At 43.3% G+C, this 24,871-nt stretch overlaps 1 protein-coding gene across 1 annotated transcript; it reads right to left on the reverse strand.

Moving 5' to 3' along the window:
• Positions 1 to 6,280: 6,280 nt before the first annotated feature.
• On the reverse strand, positions 6,281 to 24,596 carry LOC135506166 (apolipoprotein B-100-like). Its single transcript, XM_064925642.1, has 28 exons — positions 24,490 to 24,596; positions 23,576 to 23,617; positions 23,262 to 23,374; positions 22,875 to 23,020; positions 22,579 to 22,726; positions 21,983 to 22,135; positions 21,640 to 21,764; positions 21,456 to 21,541; positions 20,922 to 21,363; positions 20,708 to 20,822; positions 20,460 to 20,606; positions 20,149 to 20,360; positions 19,836 to 20,031; positions 19,537 to 19,716; positions 19,206 to 19,409; positions 17,076 to 17,243; positions 16,748 to 16,953; positions 16,478 to 16,660; positions 16,236 to 16,366; positions 15,921 to 16,128; positions 15,649 to 15,821; positions 15,313 to 15,476; positions 15,119 to 15,228; positions 14,638 to 15,011; positions 8,482 to 14,520; positions 8,249 to 8,360; positions 7,730 to 7,916; positions 6,281 to 7,605 (listed from the first exon to the last, which is right to left on the reverse strand). The coding sequence occupies exons 1-28, from the start codon at positions 24,542 to 24,544 to the stop codon at positions 7,129 to 7,131; spliced, it is 10,896 nt and encodes a 3,631-aa protein (XP_064781714.1). The 5' UTR covers positions 24,545 to 24,596; the 3' UTR covers positions 6,281 to 7,128.
• Positions 24,597 to 24,871: the final 275 nt, after the last annotated feature.

The following is a 24,871-nucleotide window of genomic DNA, read 5'->3' on the forward strand; positions in this document are numbered from 1 at the left end:
TACTCCAAGCAGTTTAGTCTACTCAACTTGATGGTAAAGTTCATACTTCCCTTTTAGGATATGAAGACCATTCAATCTTTTCATGTTGATATCTGTAGAGGTACAGGTGACCCTGAACACGTGGCAAAAATCATTTTTAAAATTGCCTGCACAGAAGCAGAGTTAGAGCATAACCTATAAACCCATGTTATCCTTAGGGAGAAACTCGGATGTGTCAAACTACATGTACCTGCGAGCGTAACTAGAATAACTGCGGCTTATCCACCCCAACCTCCCCCCTTATCCACCCCAACCTCCCCCCTTATCCACCCCAACCTCCCCCCGATGAGCCCATTGAAAACGGAGTGTCTCTGTGTGACCCAAGGGCTGCAATATGTCAAATGGACGTGGCTGTTTCTGCGCCTGAGAACCTTCTAGAGCTACATAACTCACGGTGCACTACCGACTTAAGCTCTAGAACCGGTTCATAAAGTTTCAGAGCTCTAGGTCTAACTGTTCTTTGATGGTTCGAACACTGGAAACTATTGCAGGCTCTGTTTATCTGTAAGCATTTACATTACATTACATTTAAGTCATTTAGCAGACGCTCTTATCCAGAGCGACTTACAAATTGGTGAATTCACCTTCTGACATCCAGTGGAACAGCCACTTTACAATAGTGCATCTAAATCATTAAGGGGGGGGGTGAGAAGGATTACTTATCCTATCCTAGGTATTCCTTGAAGAGGTGGGGTTTCAGGTGTCTCCGGAAGGTGGTGATTGACTCCGCTGTCCTGGCGTCGTGAGGGAGTTTGTTCCACCATTGGGGGGCCAGAGCAGCGAACAGTTTTGACTGGGCTGAGCGGGAACTGTACTTCCTCAATGGTAGGGAGGCGAGCAGGCCAGAGGTGGATGAACGCAGTGCCCTTGCTTGGGTGTAGGGCCTGATCAGAGCCTGGAGGTACTGCGGTGCCGTTCCCCTCACAGCTCCGTAGGCAAGCACCATGGTCTTGTAGCGGATGCGAGCTTCAACTGGAAGCCAGTGGAGAGAGCGGAGGAGCGGGGTGACGTGAGAGAACTTGGGAAGGTTGAACACCAGACGGGCTGCGGCGTTCTGGATGAGTTGTAGGGGTTTAATGGCACAGGCAGGGAGCCCAGCCAACAGCGAGTTGCAGTTATCCAGACGGGAGATGACAAGTGCCTGGATTAGGACCTGCGCCGCTTCCTGTGTGAGGCAGGGTCGTACTCTGCGGATGTTGTAGAGCATGAACCTACAGGAACGGGCCACCGCCATGATGTTGGTTGAGAACGACAGGGTGTTGTCCAGGATCACGCCAAGGTTCTTAGCGCTCTGGGAGGAGGACACAATGGAGTTGTCAACCGTGATGGCGAGATCATGGAACGGGCAGTCCTTCCCCGGGAGGAAGAGCAGCTCCGTCTTGCCGAGGTTCAGCTTGAGGTGGCCCCACACACTGTCACTCAATGTTGTCTGGTGTGTGTGTTTGAGTACTATTCTTGGGTAGTGCAATGACTTTTGCTTCCCTCCAGGTCTGAGGGCACACACTTTCTTGTAGGCTTGAAGATATGGCAAATAGGAGTGGCAATATCGTCCTCTATTATCCTCAGTATTTTTATTTTTAATAAATACTTATTTTCCACCTTAATTTGCAAATAAATTCATTAAAAATCCAACAATGTGATTTTCTGTATTTTTTTCTCTCATTTTGTCTGTCATAGTTGAAGTGTACCTATGATGAAAATTACAGGCCTCTCGTCTTTTTAAGTGGGAGAACTTGCACAATTGGTGGCTGACTAAATATTAATAGTGCCAGACATGCACATAGTGCCAGACATGCACACAAACATATACAGTTGGCATTGCTGTTATGATTTCAGTTTGTCCTTGTCCTTTATTTTTAACTATTATATATTTTTTTTGCATTGTTGTTTGCTGTTTTCTTCTGTCTTTTCCTGTTTTCTCTTTAGTTCATTATCTTGGTTGTTGGTGCATTGGGGGTTCTTGGGGCTGGGGAATGAAATTAATTGTATTTTTTATTTTTATTTTTCTGGGGGAGGGGGACTGTGGGAGGGGTCTCGAATGGTTGACGGACAGCTATTGGGGAACTGTGGGGGGGGGGGGATCTTGGAGGTTTCGGGTTTCACAAGATTGTGATCATGAAAAAGGAAACTATGACATATTTTATATCACTATCATGCACACACACCCTCACACATAAGGATGGCTCTGTTGCGGAGACTGACACATGTTTGATAATGTCTTGATGCTGTATTGTTTGTCCTTCATGTTATAACACTTTTATGTTACCCCTTCCTTGTGTTTTTTTGTAATAAATAATTATTTAAAAAAATGCAAAAAACATTAATCTGTGTTTCAGCCCACCAGCACCCTCCACTTTGTTTCGTATAAAGCTGAGAGATGGGTTTGGTGAAATTTGACCACTCTCAAATGTATAGACGGAGCTTTCGTGGAAGGACTGATAGTCCAAGAGATTGTAAACATTTTATTTTCAAGTTATGTTCAAAACAAAGACTCACTGTCAGGACCCGGTTACGAACCCGGGTCTCCGGAGTGAGAAACAGTCACTTAACCAACTGAGCCACAAATAGTCAGCAGAACCCAGAAGATGAGGCAGACACAGCAGTACTTGAGACGGTGTATTTAATAAAGTAAAAAGTGAAGTCCTTCAGGAAAACATGTAACTCCACAAGCTCAAAAGGAATTCCACAAGAACAAGGTAATCCACAAGGTAATCCTCCAAGACAAAAAGGTAAATCCACAAGGTGGTAGGTATAGCATAAAAAGCCTCAAAAGATACTCAAAAATAAATAAACCAGAACAAAAAACAGAATTCCACAAGAGCGTCCACCGGGATCAACAAGAGTACACAGAATACTAGGGCTGGGTGCTAACATACAAACACAGAGCAAAGAACTGAGGGAAAAAAGGGTTTAAATACAATCAGGGGAAACGAGGCACAGGTGCAAATAATAATGGGGATCAAGGGAAAGCAAAAGGTCAAAAAGCACAATGGGGGCATCTAGTGACCAAAAACCGGAACAACCCTGGCCAAATCCTGACACTCACCTTACAAAAACACTGAACAATGGAGTTTTACAAACTTGGTATGGCTCAGTTGGTAGAGCATGGCACCTGCAACGCCAGCGTTGTGGGTTTGCAATTCCATGGGGGGACTAGTAAGGAAATGTTTGGACTCACTACTGTTAAGTTGTTCTGGATAAGAGTGTCTGCTAAATGACTAAAATGTAACTTATTTTTGGATTATAATAGGTTAAGACTGGTGTCGTAAGCTAATAAGGCTTTATTTTTTAGCAAGGTCAAGGTATAATACTGTATATTTATTTGAAATTACCATTGTGTAAGGACAGACGCTGGGAGACGAGAAGCAAGTACAGGGAGTGAAGTTTAATAAAAAACAGACATTAAACAAAACACGGTCAGTGTCTGAGCAGGGGAAAAATAATGACATCAATGCTGACACGGGGAACAAACTGAGGAGCAGACAGATATATAGGGTCAACAAAGTAATGGAGTCCAGATGAGTCCAATATTGTGCAGATGCACGTAATGATGGTGACTGGTGTGCGTAATGATGGGCCGCCTGGCACACTCGACCACCAGAGAGGGGGGGCAAGCGCTACACATTGAACAGATTGTGCTTGAAATGTGGTTACTGCAACAACACATATTGGAATGAGGGGTTGATATCTGCTGCTATGGAGTTGGTAGTCAAAAATATATTACATACAGCTTTGCGTTAAAGGGATACAACACCTCAATATCTACTTTGTCAGACAATTTTATACCTTGGACATGTCCTTAAGTCCATGTTTGTCATTCCATTTTTTAGTGATTCCCAGAAGGAATGGACATTTCTATCTGGGATTTGTACATCCATTATGGGACTTTTAAAATAATTGATTATCTCCTCTATTTAAACCCTTCTAGGGTATTTGTATTTTATGTATAAATGACAGTGACAGTGTTGTTTAACACAGTAAACTCAATTTCTCTCAGTTTCTTGATCCAACAAACACGTTTTTGCAACGTAAAATTGATTTTCTACTATTATATAATTATATGAGCAGTGCAGTTATGTTGGCTTTCACATTGCCAAGCTCTATGCAGAAATACATCTCTTATAAAATGTACAGTTGACGTCAGAAGTTTACAAGTATATTTAAACTCAGTGTTTCACAATTCCTGACACTTAATCCAAGTAAAGAATCCCTGTCATCGGTCAGTTAGGATCACCAGTTTATTTTACAAATGTGAAATGTCAGAATAAAAGTAGAGAAAATGATTTATTTCAGCTTTTATTTTTTTCATCACATTCCGAGTGGGTCAGAAGTTTACATACACTCAATTAGTATTTGGTAGCAGTGCCTTTAAATTGTTTAACTTGGGTCAAATGTTTTGAGTAGCCTTCCACAAGCTTCCCACAATACGTTCAGTGAAATTTGGCCCATTCCTCCTGACAGAGCTGGTGTAACTGAGTCAGGTTTGTAGGCCTCCTTGCTCTCACACGCTTTTTCAGTTCTGCCCACAAATGTTCTATAGGGTTGAAGTCAGGGCTTTGTGATGGCCACTCCAATACCTTAACTTTGTTAATCCATTTTGCCACAACTCTGGAAGTATGCTTGAGGTCATTGTCCATTTGGAAGACCCATTTGCGACCAAGCTTTAACTTCCTGACTGATGTCTTGAGATGTTGCTTCAATATATGCACATAATTTCCTACCTCATGATCCCATCTATTTTGTAAAGTGCACCAGTCCCTCCTGCAGCAAAGCACCCCCACAACATGATGCTGCCACCCCCGTGCTTCACATGTGGGATGGTGTTCTTCGGCTTGCAAGCCGACCCCCTTTTTCCTCCAAACATAACAATGGTCATTATGGCCAAACAGTTAGATTTTTGTTTCATCAGACCAGAGGACATTTCTCCAAAAAGTATGATCTTTGTCCCCATGTGCAGTTGCAAACTGTAGTCTGGCTTTTTTTATGGCGGTTTTGGAGCAGTGGCTTCTTCCTTGCTGAGCGGCCTTTCAGGTTATGTCGATTTTGGACTCGTTTTACTGTGGATATAGATACGTTTGTACCTGTTTCCTCCAGCATCTTCACAAAATCCTTTGCTGTTGTTCTGGGATTGATTTGCACTTTTCGCACCAAAGTACCTTCATCTCTAGGAGACAGAACACGTCTTTCTTGAGCCGGAATGACAGCTGCGTGGTCCCACAGTGTTTACACTTTCGTACTATTGTTTGTTACTATTGTTTGTACAGATGAACGTGGTACCTTCAGGTGTTTGGAAATTGCTCCCAAGGATGAACCAGACTTGTGGAGGTCTACAAAAAAAATTCTGAGGTGTTGGCTGATTTGTTTTGATTTTCCCATGATGTCAGGCAAAGTGACACTGAGTTTGAAGGTGGGCCTTGAACTAGATTCACAGGTACACCTCCAATTGACTCAAATGATGTCAATTAGCCTATCAGAAGCTTCTAAAGCCATGACATCATTTTCGGGAATTTTCCAAGCTGTTTAAAGGCACAGTCAACTTAGTGTATGTAAACTTCTGACCAACTGGAATTGTGATACAGTGAATTATAAGTGAAATAATCTGTCTGTAAACCGATTGTTGGAAAAATGACTTGTCATGCACAAAGTGCAAACCGACTTACCAAAACTTTAATAAGAAATTTGTGGAGTTGTTGAAAACCTAAGTGTATGTAAACTTTTGACTTCAACTGTAGATATTCCATAAAAAATCTGCCGTTTCCAACTACAATAGCCATTTACAACATTAACAATGTGTACACTGTATTTCTGATCAATTTGATTTTTAAATTAATGGAGAACAAAGTTCATTTTCTTTCATAAACAAGGACATTTCTAAGTGACCCCAAACTTTTGAACTGTAGTGTACAGAAGCTTAACTTTGATTTGAATATTTCTTAAACTAGACGATTAACAAATTGTTTGTTTAAAAGCAATGTTTCTCTGTTGAAAGTTTGAGACTTTAATGGTATAGAACGTGTTATTGTTTTGACAGTTGAGAAGTTCAGTGAATGAATTTGCAACAAAGTTGCATCTCATTTAAGTCCCATGCTCATAGAATGGCACCCTCTAAGTTTCAGAAAAGATTTGCCTATTTTTTGCTATTGAAGTAACTTAGGAGGATCTGTCACACACCCGACTGTACTTAAGGTGCAGGAGATGAAGAGCAATAACGTAATGGAATAAAGTCTCCGCACACTCAGAATCAATGCACACATTTCATTTAATTCGCTTTCGGTCTCAAGAGCTTCAACAGAGCATACACAAACACACAGTGACCACATATAGCTAATGTGTGTCAATGCAATCAAACATGAGCAGCATCTGCGTTTAAACATATACTTGAAAGCCTAAAATATACAAAATACCAGAAAGTGAGGTTTATAATGTTTTCACCATACTTAAAAATAATTAATGCTGTATGGTATAATTAAGCAATAAGGCCAGAGGACCAATATACCACGGCTAAGGGCTCTTCTTAAACACAAAGCAACGCAGAGTGCCTGGATATATTGGCCATATACCACAAACCCCAGAGGTGCCTTATTGCTATTATAAACAGGTTACTAACATATTTAGAGCAGTTCAAATAAATGTTTTGTCATACTCGTCAGCCAATCAGCATTCGGGGCTCGAACCACCCAGTTTATAATATACTTTATTGATACACTTCACTCTTTACATCTTGAATAGGAAAGACAAGGGAAGTGGAACACAACAAAGTATTGCATTTCCATGTTGGAACATCAGGTGTCATTTTCACAAAATAATAATACAACATATTTTTATCAAGTTGTACATGTTAACTTGACTGCTATAAATACATGCTGAAACATTTATCGGGCTAAGTGTCAATTTTTTCCCTCCCAAGCGAGCATATGTGTTTAACAGATGGCAGTGTTTAATATACTCAGGGTTCAGTCTGTGGGTATCTCTCTGGTGGAAGGGAAAGGTCGTTCTCAAGCCTTCCACTAACTTTCACGAAAGCCTCATCAGAAGCCTGCTGCAGAAGACCAGTGATGGGGAGATTGAGCTGGTTCACCACAGACATGCTCATCTCCATGACTCCACATTTTCAATGATCATCTGGATGGCCTGCTCAAGAATGGAGGCAATGGCGCTGGTTATCTGTTTGAGGAGCAGCAAAGGCAGGGTGGTTATCTCCTCATACCCAGGCAGCTTCAACTGGGTCTCCTTCAGGAACTCAATGGCAGCATCCAGGAAGACCTGGACGGTTTTCTTGCACTGGGCAACAGTGTCCCTGAAGAAGAATGACAGCTGGAGAACATGGTGGCAGACAGCATTGAAGGCTTCCTCAATGCGTTCGCCTGAAGTGAGGATGGGCGTGATGATCTCAAACCGGTCTGCGAAGCTCTCCAGGGTGGATGTGATGGCAGGGAGTCTCTCCTTCAGGCCCAGGAGCATGTCGTGGAGGGCCTCCTTGTTGTTGGAAACCTGTAGTTTTAGATTATCGGCGTCATTGGAAGTAACTCTGATGACCAAGATGTCAACATCAACCTCTGGGGCAGACTGTTGGATATAAGAAAAACACAAGAGTAAATAACAATTTCTAAATAATTTAACAATAGGGTGACATGTATCTTATGTGTAAATAGGCGCACAATAAATATTTTAAAATATGAAAGACACTCACAGCATAACGGCTGTAGAGTCTAGTGCTCAGCTCAGATGGTTTCCTGCCCTGGAGTTCAAGACCCAATAACCCAGTGGATGGAGTAGAGATGGAAGCACTGACTCCATCTCTGCGGGCAGCATAGCGGAAGTTCACATCAGTGAAGGTTGGGCTCGTGATGTCCACATTCAGGGTGTGGCGGGAGACACTAAGAAGTTCAGGAAAAACATGACAAGCATATTCAGTTGCCATCTTAATTTATACTTATGTGGTTAAGGTAGTTCTAAAAGTAAAGCTCAGCCTTTGTTTTATCTCAGACAGAGATAAGGAAGTTAAGATACTTTTTATAATATTTACCTTCCCTCATCTTGGCGTTTCTTCCGGGTATTCACAAATCAAATAAAGCCAACTGTGTTAACTAATATTGAAATATCTTCAAATCTACATAATGTATCTTATTTTGATTAACATTGTGAGACTAAATAATCTTCCAATGGGTATTATACATTGAGAAGGGGTCTGTTAAAAAGAAAGTATTACCTCATAGACTGGGTAATCACATTCTGAATGTCCATGGTCAGGTCAGCATGGGTCAGGGTAATCTTGCCAGTCAAGCCCAGGGCTTCATTCTCAACATTTGCTTTGATGGAAGCTGTTGAAAGTAGTTAGAGTTACAAATCATTTGAATAACAATTTACAGTAAAAGATCAGTGACAATATGATTCGTTTTTCAGCTATTACTTAAAAATAATTCCAATTTCAAATAAATTTACCATCCATGTCATAGTCCAGGAGAACAATGGCAGAGGTAGCAGATGACTTGAGTGTGGCTTTGAAGACAGGGGAATCACCCCCCAACTCAGCTGCCATATCTGTGGTGTACACAGGAGTGGCAATCTTGGCGGTGGTAGAGATCTTCTGCTTGGTACATGTCAGCTCGACAGCAGTCTTCTCAAAGAGAGAAATGTCACCCATGTTGCTTGGTTGAAACATGTCAATCTCAACATCAGCAGTCAGTGATGTCAATGGTGCTAAGTCAATGGTAGCCTGGGCTACATGCTTTCCATTGGTGTTGAAAGTAATCACATTGGCCTTATTGGTGCTCATAAATTTCAGCACTGCATACACCCGGCTCACGGATGCCTCAACAGCCAGGCTCTCGTCCACATCCATCTCCAGGACAATTGTCTCACCGTTGCTGAGTTTAGTATTGGCAGTGACCTTTGAGGTGGAGCGTAGGCCATCAGCATTCAGGTAGATGTTAGCTTCATTGTCCAGAGCTCCCAAAACAGCATTGTATTCCAGGATTGTGCCATCAATGGTGCCCTGGATGGATGACTCCACGGAGATGTACTCAAGAGTTCCCTCTAGCTTCAGGCTGTGGTCGGCCTCTGCCTTGCCAATTGCTTTGATAAGGGGCAGGTTGAAATCACCTTTCAGCTTCAATGTAGAGGCAGCATTTGGCTTGGTCTTGGTGTCTGCAACAAGTTGCTGGTTGGCTTCCAGATTCAAGATGGGCAGAGCAATCTTTGCACCGGTAGCCAGAGACACCGCAGCTTCCAGGTTGTCAGTGTTCAGGCTGATTGTGCTGTCATGGTTTCCCTCAATGTGGGGATTCTCCAGAGACAGGGATGTGGCCAGCTTAAGTCCTCTTTTGGTGGTCAGGCTGCTGGTGCCGTCAAGCTTGACCTTAAGAGCTTCAAATACGGAGGCTGTGGTAGCTCCGAGACGGAACACAACGTCGTCCTCAGTGTAAAGTCCGGCATTGGCATTCAGATTGAAGATGGGTGACTTCAGGGAGAGTTCGGTTATCAGGTTGCCCAGAGAGTAAAACTGACCCTTCTGGTACAGGATCTTGGAATCAACATCAAGAGACTGCTCAGTGGTGGTCAAGATGTTCTTCAAGCCAGTATGCTCATACAGGTTCAGATCATTGATGGCTGGGATGCGCATGTTAAGGAAGGATAGCTCAATCTCAGGGATGCTGATAGGGGTTGTCAAGAATTCAAGATTAGCCTCACTGTTGACAGTAGCAAATATACCAGCCTCCTTTTTGTTGTTGTCAATAGTGAAGTTGTAGGAGTATTTGTACTGGTTGAAACGGGCAAGAGCCACAGTGTTGATCTGTTGAGCTTCAGGCTTGATGATGGCAGAGTAGTCATTCTGGAGATCAATCTTGGCCACCAGTGCCTCCTTGAAGCGTAGCTTTGTGTTTCCCTTGTTCTGGAAGTCAAAGACAACCTCACTTGTATTAATCATAATGTTGAGTGAGTTGGACAGGATTCCACTGAGATCTCCAACAAGCTCTGTGTCATGGTTTGCCTTCAGTTCAATTTTCAAATATCCATAGTCAGCATTTCCAGATGCCACCAGAAGGCTGTTCTTGACCTCTGGGCCTTCTGCTTCAAACCGGGCATCAAATGTGATGTGACCGTACATGACTGCATCAGCGTTCAAGGTCTGCTTCATCTTCAGAAGGACAGTGTCGGTGTCAGCGGAGATTGTCAGCTTAGCAGTGCTGGGACTGATGGCGAAGTGAAGGTCACACTTGTGTGTGCCCTCGTGAAAGTTGAACTTCATAGCACCATCATTTCCAACGGTCAGAGTGATTGTTGTGTCCTCCAGGCGGGCAACAACCTTTTGGGTCACAGAGGCTCCATTGGTGAAGCCAACGATTGGGATATTGATCTGGTGGTTGTAGGTGGTGTCCATAGAGGCAGATATTCCACCCTCCATAGCAAAGAATGCATTATTGACAATGTCAGCCGTGTAGTGTGCAGTGGTTGCCTTGACTGTGGTCTTAGCTGAGGCCTGGGATGAGAATCCGTAGATGATCACTGATGCCTGATGTTCAACTGCAAGTGCATTGTGAATGAACTTAAGGGTCTCTGCAACAATCATGCGTCTCATTTTGGGGATGGCAACACGAACACTGGAGTTCAGGTTGAAATTGAGGATCTCAATACTGGGTGATGTGGCCTGGGTGGCCAGGAGAGCAGTGAACTGAGGAGTCATCTCATTTTCAGTGTTGTTCCAGAGCTCAGCAGAGCTCCTGATGCTGTAGACTGGGGTTATGACACTGATCTCACCATAGAGCTTGCCAAAGCAAGGGACACTGATCTCACTGGGGATGGCAGGGAGCTTGATCTCAGGGATCTGGAGAGTTGGAATCTCTAGGAGCTTCTCTGCGGCCACCTTAGGGAGGGCAGGGAAGGAGAACTCGGGGAATGTGATCTCTGGGAGAGTAATGTCAGGTAGGGTTGGCAGGTAGCTCATGGTCAGGTCTCCAAAGAAAGCATCCAAATCAAGCATCTGGATCTCAAAGTTGACAATGAAGTCGATGAGCTCTATGACCTTCTGCTTGATATCGTCAAAGGAAACAGTGGTGGCTGGCACTGTGTGGAAACCCAGGATAGTGAACTCAGGGATATCCAGCTGTGTTGGAATTTCAATCTCCTGAAGCTTCTCCAGGCTGATCTTCATGGAGGGCATGATCAGGTCTGTGAGAGGGATGGTGAATGAAGGGAAGTCCAGCTCAGCTGTCTTCAGTCCAGTAACAACTCCCTCAATTATCTGCTTGACCTCGCTGACAATTTGTTGTTCACCAGCAAACATCTGGATCACCTCAAACACATTGCCGAACACCTCATTGATGACGGTGGTAACCATGGTGTACTGTTCGCTCAGCTGATGCAGGAATGAGATTATATAATTTCTGAGATCCATATCGGTGATTCTCTGCTTCAGGCTGTCCGAAATTGCCTTAAGGTCATTAAGGATGGCATGGTCAGCTATGTCCTTCACTGTTTTGATCATGTCTGCAACCTTGATTTCCCTAAGATGTTCAATGAAGTTAAGTGCAGATGACACAACAAAGTTGACAAACTCTCTTGAAGCCTGAAGTTTGTGTGGGATCTCAAGTGCCTTGATGAGCTCGTTTACATGAGCAGTGTATTCAGCAAATATCTGGTTGACTTCATCCACATAGGCATTGTAATCAAATGACTTCAGCTTCTGGATAACAGAGTCGAGATACTCGTTCAGCTGATCAATCACCTGTTTGATCTCAGTAGCTTTCAAGTAGTTGATTGTTTCCTCCAGCATCTGCATTACCTTCCCTGGGATATCGATGGCCTTCAGCTTGTTAACAAGGACCTGAATTGTTTCACCAATTTTGAATTGCTTAATGAGGTCCACAACCTTCTCCAGGACTGCTTCAACCTTCTTGTCAACATCATATTTGACAATCAGTTCTGTCAACTTGGCATGGAAAGCATTCAACTTACCAAATACGTCAAAATCCTGAATCACTGCCTTGACAGGCTCAATAGCCTTGCTGAATCTTTGCCAATCTTGCTGAAACTGATCTATCATCTGCTCAACATAAGCTTCCAAGTTGAGCGAGGTAATGTAGTTCCTCAGATCCTCAACAAATTGGTTTCTGTCAAAGTTCTCAATGAACTGCTTCAATTCACTCACTGCATTTTCAAGCTGAGCTTTGATTTCAAACTGGGCATCAATGTCGTGCAGGAGTGCAATGCTGCTGTCCTTCAGTTTCTGCATGTCAATCTGCTTGATCAGCTCTTCAATGGCATCAATGACATCTATGATAATTGTAGTTAATTCATACTCCTTGTTGATGGCATTCAGCTCCTGGTTGAGCCTCTGGATGACAGTTTCAGAAAGGATGCCACTCGCAATCATATCCTTGGTAACATCAACAATTCCCTGAATGCGGGATGACAGATCAATAAGCAGTTTTTCAAAAGCTGTCTTGAGGTTCACCAGAAAGGCCTCTAGGTCTTCCAGAGAGATGGCATACACCTGGGTGAGGGTAATCAGGTCCTGTTTGAGCTGGACAGCCTTGCCTTCAAGATTCAGTTTGGTAACAAAGTCACTCACATGCTGTGGCAGAGCCTCAAGCTTAGCCTTGATCTCTTCACTGTTCATGTAATTCTGCAGTTTCTCTGCCATGCTCACAATAGCGATCTTGATGTTTTCCAGGATGGCAGGCAAACTTTCAAGGAAGGGCAGGTTAATCAAGTGACTGTCAGTGTTCTTATCATACTTCATGAAACCAGAAATTGTGAATTTCTGCTCTTCACTGGCAGCTATGTTCAGTAGGCCGGTGAGGAGGGTTGCAGACAGCTCCAGTCCAAGTCTTTCATCATTGTTGTAGGCACTCACTTCCTGATTGAGGGCATGGTTGTTCACCTTGGACTTCACCCTGAGTGTGGCTTTCTGCTCCTGGGGAGTCAAAAGTGTGTCTATCTTGTTGTCCAGTGTGGTCTCCAGGGAGAAGCCATTGTCCAGCTTCTGAGTGATGGAGGCTCTGCATTCATGAGAGCTGGCAAAAGCCAGGGGCTGTGCTTTAAGAAGGAACTTTCCATAGAGCTGAGCGCTCTGCTTGCCATACAAGGTCAGGTCACCATCAGCATTGAAGATGGCATCAAGATTGAAGTCGAAGGGAATAATGCTGGCACGGATGGTGTTGTCGAAGCGGAAAGGCTGGGAGTTGAAGCGGGCATCATTTTGGATTCTTGCAGCAAGGCCAACAATTTCAAGCTCAGTGTTGTGGCTCATGTGAGCACCGAAGAGCTTTCCAGTAGTGCTGCACTTAGCATTAGCGGTCAAGTCTGCATAGTTGATCTCATAGGTGTGTTTGAGCTCTTGCTCATCATAGGCCACCTTCAGGCTTCCAGCAAAGTCAATTTTGTAGACCACTGCCTTTAGCTGAGCCTCGTTGACTAGGTTGGCTCCCAGCAGTTTCAGGTCATTGTTCACATTTACAGAGGCAGTGTAGTCCTGCAGGTCAATGGTGATGTCATGTGCATAGGAAGTGCTCTCGCTGACGATGGCCTCAGCCTTTGAGGTGAAGGCAAGGCTGGAGAGAGTGATGGTCAATGAGTTGGCATTCTCAACCTTCATGTAATTCAATGCACTCTTGGTCTCAATGGACAGAGTAGCCTTGGAGGCATCAATTCCACCGTTGAAGGTGTTCTCCATGGTGAACGGGCCCTGCAGGGTGGTTGTTCCGCTTGTGGCCAGGCCATCCCTGTTCATTGTCAGGGTAGCTTTGTGTGCAGCTTTGTTCTCAAGCAGTTTTACAGTGGCATCACTGTTTACAGCCAGTCCATTGACATCCAGGGAGGCAGTTACAAGAGAGTATATGCGATTCGTTGAGTATTCAGTGTTGGTCTCCATCTTGATTGTGACTGCTCCAGAGCCAACATAACCCTCAACCTGGTTGTGGATATTCGTGCCAAGGGCAAGGGCATTGGTGTCACATTTCAGTGACAGCTGGTTATCCTTGAAGGCAAGTTCAGCAGCATGGGTCAGGATGTCTTCAAATGCATTCGTGTTAGACACAACAGACAGCTCGCCATTGGCAAACGATGCAGCAATGGTGTTCTGGGCCGTAAGAATGGTTGAATCAATTTTCAGGGAAGAATCAATCTTTGCCTCTGGTCTGAATGGGAAGATGGTAAAAGACTGGGTGGTGATTGTGGTGCCATAGACAGGTCCTGCTTTGACTGTTCCCTCCAAGTTGCTATCACCAGAGATCTTCAGTGTTGGAGCCAGTATTGGCGCTTCAGTATTGAAGCCAAGTTGGCCGGTGTGCTCTAGGTTTACACTCAGACCCATGGGGCTTGTTACTTCGATTTTACTGCTGGATTTCACATTGATCTTGTTGTCTGTAACAGTGCCTACTTCCCTTATGCTAATGCTGGCATCAATGAGCTTGTGGCTCACAGAGGTCTTCACATGGGCCTTGATGGAATCAGCAGGAGTGGTGGCAAGCAATCCAGATCCTATTTACAACACAGAAGGAACAATGATTGATTATTGCACAACTAAACATGTTCCAGATGGTGTAATTCTCTATTATTTACAAAGGCATTAGAAAATGTCTGGAGGTGGAGCATTACCTTCAATCTTGATGCACAGGAGTTCCATTGAGCAGCTGCCTGTCACATCAAACTTGGCAGAATAGCTTGGTGTCTCAGCGGCATCTTTGCCAGCAGACACTGAGCCCTCCAAGTTGTAGAAGTTGCTCTTCACTTTTGTAGACAGCAGAGCTTTTCCAAAGAGGGGTACAAACACATCAAGGGTCTCTGGGATGAAAAGCTCAGGGATCGGGATCTCCATGGATGCAATGTCCAGGCCAAGCAGGGGCAGAGCCAGGTGTGGTGTGGTCAGTGCAGCTGGGAAGTTCAGCTCCACAGATGATTTACCACCAAGAGGCAGGGGAATGGCGATGAAGATACGCTCATTGTTGAAGTGGTAAGCAGCTGTGGCCTCACTGTTTCAGAAAATGATATTTAATAATGAATTAATCATGGAATCCAAAAAAATCAGTTAATGTATTGACTGAAATTATTCTCATGCTAGTTGATTGATGTAACTTACGCATTCAGGAACAGTTTCTCAGGCAGAGTCATCTCCGGCATCTCAGGGACTCTCAGGTTCTGCATGTATGGGATATCAGCAGAATATTTCTCCAGGTAGTTGTTGGTTGCCTGTAATATAAATATATAGTCATATATTAAGTTCAGAGTGGACAAAATAGTGATCAGATGATAAGTATTTTTTTGAAGTATTACCTCCACAGACTTGGTGAGGATGTGACGGACCTTCATGTCAGTCTGGCCCACCTGCTGGTCAAGAACATCCCTGACCATCTTCTGGAATGCCTCAGCATGAGGGAGGATGTTCTGGATCTCAGAGTTCATGTCAGACTTGACCTCAGCCACAATCTTCTCGTCATCTACAAAGTAAGAGAAATTCATTGTAAATTAAATAACATTTTAATGACTTTCCCATGGATACTTGACATTTAAAGCCTGGCAAAGCTCTCAGAAACGTACAGTTAAAGTTGATCAAGAAGCAAAACAATTTATCATTGTACAAAGGTTGGTCGATATTGAATGCCTGCATACCATATTTTAGGGTGATCTTTTGCACTGAGGTGGTCTCTGGGAGCTTGATGTCACACTCAAGCTCAAGTTCCAGTTCCTCACCACGCTTCACATTGGCTGTAACTGTGGCGTCAGCCTTGATTGAAGGGACAAGCAGCTGCACCTGCAGCATAGCATCCTTCATGGCCTCAATTCTGCAAAGAAAACCATTAGTCAGTTGGAATTTGGAAGAAAGGAAAAACAGAAGAAACCAAAACAGGGAAGTACTTTGTGGGGTAGCATTGTCAGCTTACTTAGCGCGGCCAACCAGCGACAGCTGAGGGATGTTCTTGTTGATGAGGTCAATGGAGATGGAGTGTATTCCGTTGCCCTTGGTGTTTCCATCAACAACGCCCAGTCTGATTCCGGCCTCCAAGTCAAAGTCAGGGATCTGGATGTCGGTGGTGAGGACATTCTTCCTCCTGTTGTACTTCACAGTGGCTGTGGCTGTGGGGTCAGCACCTGTGTCCAGGATAAACTGAATTAGTTAGTCACCAAGGAAAAGGTGGTACGGTAGAAGTGGAAGGACTGTGTTACTCTAAAAGAGGGATTTTGTAACTTAGCTATACCTTCTGCCTTCAGGACCACCTTTACAGTGTCAACTTTCTGACGACCTTCTTCTCCCTCCCTGAGGAGTTCGTAGCCTATGGTGGCCGTGTATTCAGTGACATCCCCAGTGGGGTGGAGCTCCACAGCAAGCCTAAATAATTGTTTCATTTCCAAAAGTTATGGCTAAGATCAATTTCTACCTGAAAATAGGAAAACATAAATGGAGCATGTTAAAATGTATTTGCATAGAACTAGTACTTACTTGCTATCTCCGGTAAAGGGGAAGTAGGGTGCAGTGTCATGGGAGCGAGCATCAGAGTACTGAAGGGTGGTGCAGTACTTCATACCAGCTAAGAATGGAGTGCACTCAGACACATCAATTCTGTCCTCTACCAGAGACGGGATGGGTTTCACTCCAGCAGAGGTCACTTCAAACAGCTTGTTGCTATAATAGGGGTCGTGGAAAGGAAATGTTTAGGCTCTGATAGATATTGGTCATCAGGTATTATCTGAATGATACTCTGACACGTACGTGATGCTGATGAGCTTGGCAGGACCCTGAGGAGCAGGGATGGTCAGCTTGACCTGTTTGTCAGCCATGACGAGCTTAGCGCTGAGCCCACTCTCATGGTATAGGCTGGTGTGCATCTCCAGGCCAGAGAGAAGGTACTCAGGAATGTGGGAACCAACCCGGGCCACAAACTCAATTCCAGCGGAGGGCATGAAGGAGACCTCGCTCTGTGGGAAAGGGATCCGTCCAAGTATATTATATAGATATGCAAAAAGACTGACCGACGTCACATGTATTAGGGTTACTACAAATAGAAAACAGATCAGTGAAAATAAATATAAAGGTTTACCATGTCGGGTGTAATGTGCAGTCCTCCCTTGATGCCAGGGGTGAAGGTACCAGACAAGGCAATCTTTAGTGGCACACCAGTGGCAGTTGGCAGGAAGAATTCGTTATCCATGAAGATGTAATGGGCGAAGACTTCATTGTCAGCGTTGGTCATCAGTCCCTTCATAAGCTGTGGAACATGTACAGTTGAAGTCGGAAGTTGATTCACCTTAGCCAAATACTTTTAAACTCAATTTTTCATAATTCCTGACAAATTCCCTGTTTTAGGTCAGTTAGGATCACCACTTTATTTTAAGAATGTGAAATGCCAGAATAATAGTAAAGAGAATGATTTATTTCAGCTTTTATTACTTTCATCACATTCCCTGTGGGTCAGAAGTTTACACACACTCAATTAGTATTTGGCAGCATTGCCTTCAAATTGTTTAACTTGGGTCAAAAGTTTTGGTTATCCTTCCACAAGCTTCCCACAATAAGTTGGGTGAATTTTGGCCAGTTCCTCCTGACAGAGCTGGTGCAACGGAGTCAGGTTTGTAAGCCTCCTTGCTCGCACATGCTTTTTCAGTTCTGCCCACAAATGTTCTATAGGATTGAGGTCAGGGCTTTGTGATGGCCACTCCAATACATTGACTTTGTTGTCCTTAAGCTATTTTTCCACAACTTTGGAAGTATGCTTGGGGTCATTATCCATTTGGAAGACCCTTTTGCCACCAAGCTTTACCTTCCTGACTGATGTCTTGAGATGTTGCCACATTTGTCCCCATGTGCAGTTGCAAATTGTAGTCTGGCTTTTTTATGGCAGTTTTGGAGCAGTGGCTTCTACCTTGCTGAGCGGCATTTCAGGTTATGTCACTATAGGACTCGTTTTACTGTGGATATAGATACTTTTGTACCTGTTCCCTCAAGCATCTTCACAAGGTCCTTTGCTGTTGTTCTGAAATTGATTTGCACTTTTCACACCAAAGTACCTTCATCTCTAGGAGACAGAACACGTCTTTCTGGAGCGGAATGACGGCTGATTGGTCGCATGGTGTTTATACTTGCGCACTGTTGTTTGTTACTATTGTTTGTACAGATGAACATGGAACCTTCAGGCGTTTGGAAATTGCACCCAAGGATGAACCAGACTTGTGGAGGTCTACAATTTTTTTGAGGTGTTGGCTGATTTCTTTTGATTTTCCCATGATGTCAGGCAAGGAGGCACTGAGTTTGAAGGTAGGCCTTGAAGTAGATTCACAGGTACACCTCCAATTGACTCAAATTATGAAATTAACCTATCAGAAGCTTCTAAAGCCATAACATTTTTCGGACATTTTCCAAGCTGTTTAAAGGCACAGTGAACTTAGTGTATGTAACCATCTGACCCACTGGAATTGTGATACAGTAAATTATAACTTAAATAATCTGTCTTTAAATAATTGTTGGAAAAATGACTTGTGTCATGTACAAAGTAGATGTCCTCACCGACTTGCCAAAACGATAGTTTGTTAACAAGAAATGCGTGGAGCGGTTGAAAAAACGTCCAACTTCAACTGTAGATTTCAGAGTAGTAATTTACATTTTTGATCATTAAATGTAATTCTTGTCAGATTAATTCTCAACCCTCCTCACATTTTCATCCATCCATATGACCAGTACTGTTCTATTCTGACTGCACTAGACTCCAGACTTAAAGTAGAGACACTCCCTCCCTGGTTGAGAGTCAAACTTGATGAAGGTGGTCTTCTCTTACCTTGTGTTGTTATTGATAACGTCACTAGTAAGTCTGACAGATTGGTAAACTATTAAACACTCTTGGCATGAAAGCAAGTGATTTTTCTAGTTTTCAACACCCACAGTGTTTGAGGACTGTACACAATGTTGAAGACTTGTTTGTTGTGCTACTTTGATTCCATTATGTGACCGCTATGTTCCCCTTATGTACGGTGAGTTCCAGAAGTATTGGGACAGTGATATTTGCATCTGCATTGCTTGCTGTTTAGGGTTTTAGGCTGGGTATTCTAACAGCACGGCTGATGTAAAAAGGGCTTTAGAAATACATTTGATTGATTGATTAACCTATAGACTCAAAAACTATCATTAATGTCTGTGTGAATTGATAGTGTTGCACTTTAATGTATCTTGTACATACATCAGTGGGGAACATCTTGAGTACGTTGTCAATCATCAGACCAGCAGAGTAGGCCATCTTCTCTATCTCATTGGTCTTCAGGTATCCAAGTTCATTTCCCAGCAGTCTCAGGTAAACCATAGCCTCAGGGGACTCCTGAGCCTTCAGATCCCTGACCAGTCTGTTGAGGTTGCGGCCGATTTCTCTCACGATGTTCTGGGAAGCCTACAGAATATTTTTTTTAAAGGAAAGAGACAGTTAGCTCATGCTACAATTAAATAACTAGGATTAAAATCACACTAATTAAAATGTTTGGTAAGGAAAGAGGAAGAAGTAGTATGGTTTTAAATACCTGTCTCTTCATTCTTTCTTTCTTCAGAGCGGGCACCATCCTCTTCATGACATCATTGAGCTGCAGGGACATCTTGTCAGAAACGAAGTAGACGATCTTTAGAACCGTGTCAGGGAAGAATCCGTTCTCTCCGAACAAAGCCTCAACAGTTGGCTCAAGTCCTTTGCCTTCCATGCCAACCTTACAAGTGAAGAGAATGTTCACCATGAGACCGATAGAAAAATAATTGTATATTCTGTAAAAGACAAACATAATCTCTATAAAAGGCTTAGGGAAATAACTTAAATATATTTTTTTACCTCCAGTATGTCCACATTGTAGCCGAAGGCCTTCAGAGTCATCTCCAGCATGACTTCCTTGGGCAGATAGCTGGTGCCCTCAAAGAGCATATTTCCTTGCACAGATCCAATCATGTAGTTGCGGGAGAACTTGGTGGGATCCATGACAGTTCCAACCTCATTGTCCTGCAGGGCATCAAGAATCTTCTGTCTCAGCCTTTAATGAAAGGAATAATTTCTTACATGGTCAGACCTATGATGAGGAGGGAACAACCGAACAGAATATTTCTGTTAGCTGAGGCAGTAAATACTGTAGATGATATCTCTCACGTACTCCTGGGTCTCTGCTGCTGTGGATGCCAGTATGTTAGTCAGGTGGGAGATGACAAAGCTCTTGGCCTGCTGGTCTTTTTCGATGGGCAGAGCGGCGGCCAGCTGAGCGAGTTCAGCAGGCTGGGGGTCCTTCATCAGCACCAGGTAGGCAGCAATGCGCTTCTGCAGGGGGCTAGCACCATTCAAAAGAACCTGCAGGAGCACCTCTCTGCCCTGTAAACAGGAGAATGTGTATAACAGTACTGCAGTGAATGAAGAGTTGATGGTTTCCATATATATATTTTTAAAGCTAATAGGAAAAGAGTGAGTTACCTCCTCAGGGACAGGGGTCTGTTTGAATGCCTGAATGGCAGCCTGTTGGACTTCCAGGGAAGTGGTGGGCTCGTTTACACACTGGATCAAAGCAGACTTCAGGGCAGGACTGGCGGCTCCCATGGCTGCAGCCATGTTACCAATAACCTGGGGAGCAGAAAGAAGGAAACATGAATTATTCTGATTCAAATTGTTGATTGCTGTGTGAGTAAGTCTGAAAAAGCTAAGGGGAGCGATGGAACATTCACCCTCAGGACCAGGAAGTTCTGCTCCTTGTCACCAGTGCAGTCACCCAGCTGGGCAACAGCAAACTCAGCCACAGCCTCAATCTCAGGGGTCACTTTGCCCTCGGCCTTGTAGAACCTGATGAGGAAGACAATGTAAAATTCAACATAAGAATTTAATTGTCTGCATCTGCTCAGTTCTATTTAGAAAATATGTTGCTTTAAAATGTTTGTTTACCTCTTGACAACATTGCTCAGGGCATACAGGATAGGCTTGCTCTGCTTGTACCGTGCCATAGCCAGCATGTCGTTGACCAGGAGGGCAGAGGGGTTGGGGACCAGTCCCATAGCGGACACGATGGCATCAACCTCAAAGGCAGAGTTGTCAAAGGTCCTGAGGATCTGCATGATGGCACTGCTGCACTCTGGGGTACCGCACTGGGCCAGAACCTGGTAGGTCAGGGGTCCGGATAACTTCAGTGCCTCGGGGATAGCAGGCCTCAGGGTCTCAGCCTTCATTCCACGGACCATGCTCACAAGCTGATGGAAGAGGTGGGCTCTCTTCTCACCGTTGGACAGAGTGGCCAGTTCCCTCAGGACAGCCAGAGGAGCATCCTTGTCCTGAACAACGCTCTTGTCCTCAGCGGCCTCCATTGGCAGACCCTTAAGGTTGGCCACATCTGCAGGAAGATAAAGTCAGTTTTGACACTGAGCGGGTGAAATCCTTTTTCAATCATCTTCATAATTAGAATGCAATGTAAGGGATACTTACTGTGGTCAAAAACTCTCTCATTGTATGTGGAAACCTCCAGCAGAGTCAGGAACTGCTTGCCAACGTTGGTAACTCCATACTCTCCCCTGTGGAAAGCCAACGAGATGATAAAGACTTATGCAACATCTCTTAACATTGCAGGTGCGTATTTCATAAAACATTATAGGCATAATGTTTTACACACTTGTGAGAGAAAGGCACCAGGATGTGGTTCTCAGTGCAGGCACCAGAGATCATGTGCTTCTTGTCATTGTCAAACTTGTAGTTGCAGGTCTGGGAGCTTCTGATCAGCTGAGCAAGAGGATAGTGCTGTAGGAGGAGAATTTATTATTGTTTAGGTTTTCTTGGAAAGGAGTTAAAAAGTGAATTAGGAGTAATATTAGTTGTCATTTCAGCTACTGGAGCAGAGAAAGATATGTACTTTGAAGGGTTTTTGGAAAGGAGTTAAAAAGTGAATTAGGATTAATAAATGATTTAGGGTGTATTTCAGAATCTAACCAGCAACTTTTACTGTCTTGCAGTCTTACCATGCCAGAGACGAGGGCCAGGGGGCTGGTGTGGTCCCTCTGGGGGATGAAGTGGTCACATTTAGACAAGTCCCTGTTGAGAGTGATGTCAGTAGCGATGTCCTCCATGGCGTTGACTTTGTAGTTGGTCTTGCACATGCCGTGGATGGTGGGCTGAGGGGAAAGTCAATGATCCTTGACATATTTGAATAACTATAAATACTGATTTATGTTTTATGAAAAACTGAATGTGAGAAATTGCTCTCTGCAGAGCCATGAATATAATTTTCTTTGCTAGTCTTATACCTTGTAGTGCATCACGTCGGCGTGCCAACAGTACTGCATACCCTTTCATTTATTATTGCTTTATTACACAATAATTACATTTTTCTTTCTTGGATTCACTAAAACAAGCACCAATATGTACCATTGTTTACCAGGTAGTTTCCAATTGTATTGAATAATATGGAGTAATAAGGTATACACTGTTAGTAATAAAGTACCCATTAGAGTAATAAAGTACTCAATACGAAATTACTTGCTCATATCACTGAAACTACACTGTAATACAAAGTGTATAGTTATGATTAGGGTGTTTTCTGAGAAGATCAACAGACCATTTTCTTGTTGTTCTCCTCTTCCAGCAGGGGCACAGCAAGAGCAGAGACGATACCTCTCTTAATGTTCAAGATGGTCATGGACTCATCCTCCTCAGGGTACAGTTTCACATCATACACTCCCTCAACCACAACCTTCAGAGGATGTCTGAGCAGGGAGAGAGAAGTGAAAGGTTGGTTACCAGTTGTTAACTCCAAATTACAATGTGCTTAATAGAAGAGAGGACAAGGAATTTTTAACAAATATTGGGGACAAGGGTTGGGTTAGGGCATTTGTGACAGCCTTGGGGTCTTACTTCTCCATGGCAGCAGTAAAGGCATCAGATCCGGGGGCAGGTCCGAACACAGGGTTGCCCTCTGCGTCCATATCAACAACCTCACTCAAGCTACAGCCTGTGGTGCGCAGGATGTAGCTGCAAGACTGAGGAATTTCAATCTCGACCTGTAGGGGGAGACAAAGAGGTCACAATGTTTACTAATTCTGCAAACACAGGAGACAGGACAGCATGACAGCATGAGAACTTGTGGGATACCCTATGTGATTAGAACATGCTAGCTTGCGTTCAAATTTGCTAGAAATTGCTGTCGTTGTCTCATTGCAAACAATGGCATTCAGTTATTTCACGAGTCACCAGTATGTACACAGCATAACTTTTATGTTAATGTAATATTGATGGGCTTACCTTGCAAGAGGCCTTTGGTCCGTTCCTGAGGTTGGAAGCTCCATTCACGGCATTCAGGGACTCTGCTTCATATTGGTATTCATATTTGTGAAGGCTCTTATACCTTTTTGCCACTAGGGTGGAGGACAGAAATATATTGCAAAGTTAACACAGATAGTTAATTATATTCCAAACAAGCTCATCTACTACTGCTTAACACATAGAATTGGACTCTTTATTGATCTCGGTAGTAATCGTTGGGTGTGCGTCCGAGGGCAATAAATAGCCTGCTTTCTGTTAGAGCTAAAACAAAGCCTTTGTGATTTTTCACTTACGTAAGCATGTGGGATTTTCTTCTTCGGCATTGTCTTGGGCATCTGCAAGGGAAAGATGCATAAGTACGTGTCTTTTGAAATACAATGAATTTGAACATGTGACTAGCGACTGTCTTGCTTATTAGTCTATGAAAAATGTTAAAGGAGATATTGGCCCTGATCATTTTAAAAGCAGACAATTCCAATGTGCTACCACGCCTTTAACCTTTAAAATGTACAATATTTGATGCACATTTCTGTAAAAGAATGTAATACATCTTTCTTAAATGTGTGGTGTAAAATGTTGGGATTGGGAAGAGGGGCAGAAGATGAGGAAAGTTGGAAAGGGTTATATAGGGCAGGGGGGTGGCAACAGTGAGGGATTACTTTTGGCCCCCAAAGTTTTTTTGTTAAATTGTTGTTATTTTGTTTTGTCATAAAAGCCTGTAAAATCAACAGGAATTCAGAGAAAAATTTGTTAAATTTAGGAAATTTAGGAAATCTACTCCCACAAATTAAAAAAAGAGACATATGTGATCGTGACTCAATGTAATCAAGATATAAAATGTATTCTTATTTTGCAAATACAATATCTTTTTGGCCTTAGTTGTGGTCAATTTGCAGTGTACAAATTATTATAACTGTGTTCCTGACCATCCGCTCTGACAAAAATTGGCCTGCGGCTGAATATAGGTGCCTATCCCTGATATATAGGGTAATGTAAGATGCTTCTACTTTGTGATGTGATATATTAACATTCCAATACATACAACATTTCATACAAAATATGTTTATTTGACATCAATTTGGCATCTGTTGAAAACTATAAACCTTTCCAAATGAAAACATATGATAAGTGTTACAAAACCCCTTTTCTATAGACAGTTACACAACCACGTTTTCCAGAAGCAGGGAATGGTCAGAAAGATACTTACAGGCCAAGGCAAGGGTGCTCAGAAGTAGCAAAAGGCAGAGCTTTGCGTCCCCCATGATGGGTTCGTTGAAGCTCTTTCCTTAAGGTTTGAGAGTACTCAGTCGAGACTGATTCCTTAACCCCAGCACAATGTTTTTATACCCCGAGAGACGGGAGGGGTTGGTGGGAGTCACAGACAGTACTGATGTCCCTGCTCCAAAGTCCATCCCACCCATCCCTTTGGAGGGACACAGGCGAGTGGCTGTTCATGGATTCCAAGCATCTGTAAACGTTATCCATTAGTCATATATATATATATATATATATATATATATATATATATATATATATATATATATATATTGTTAATCACATAGATTTAAGCAGATATAATGATACAGTGA

This window comes from Oncorhynchus masou, chromosome 19 (assembly GCF_036934945.1).
Source record: "Oncorhynchus masou masou isolate Uvic2021 chromosome 19, UVic_Omas_1.1, whole genome shotgun sequence".
Taxonomy (NCBI): Eukaryota; Metazoa; Chordata; class Actinopteri; order Salmoniformes; family Salmonidae; genus Oncorhynchus; species Oncorhynchus masou.

Coding starts and splice junctions, on each gene's coding strand:
- LOC135506166 (XM_064925642.1), bottom strand. CDS start 24,544: ATGGGGGACGCAAAGCTCTGCCTTTTGCTACTTCTGAGCACCCTTGCC. Junction 20,361..20,459: donor AGACCCCTGTCCCTGAGGAG/GTAACTCACTCT, acceptor TCCTGTTTACAG/GGCAGAGAGGTGCTCCTGCA. Junction 19,410..19,536: donor AAGAAAGAATGAAGAGACAG/GTATTTAAAACC, acceptor AATATTCTGTAG/GCTTCCCAGAACATCGTGAG.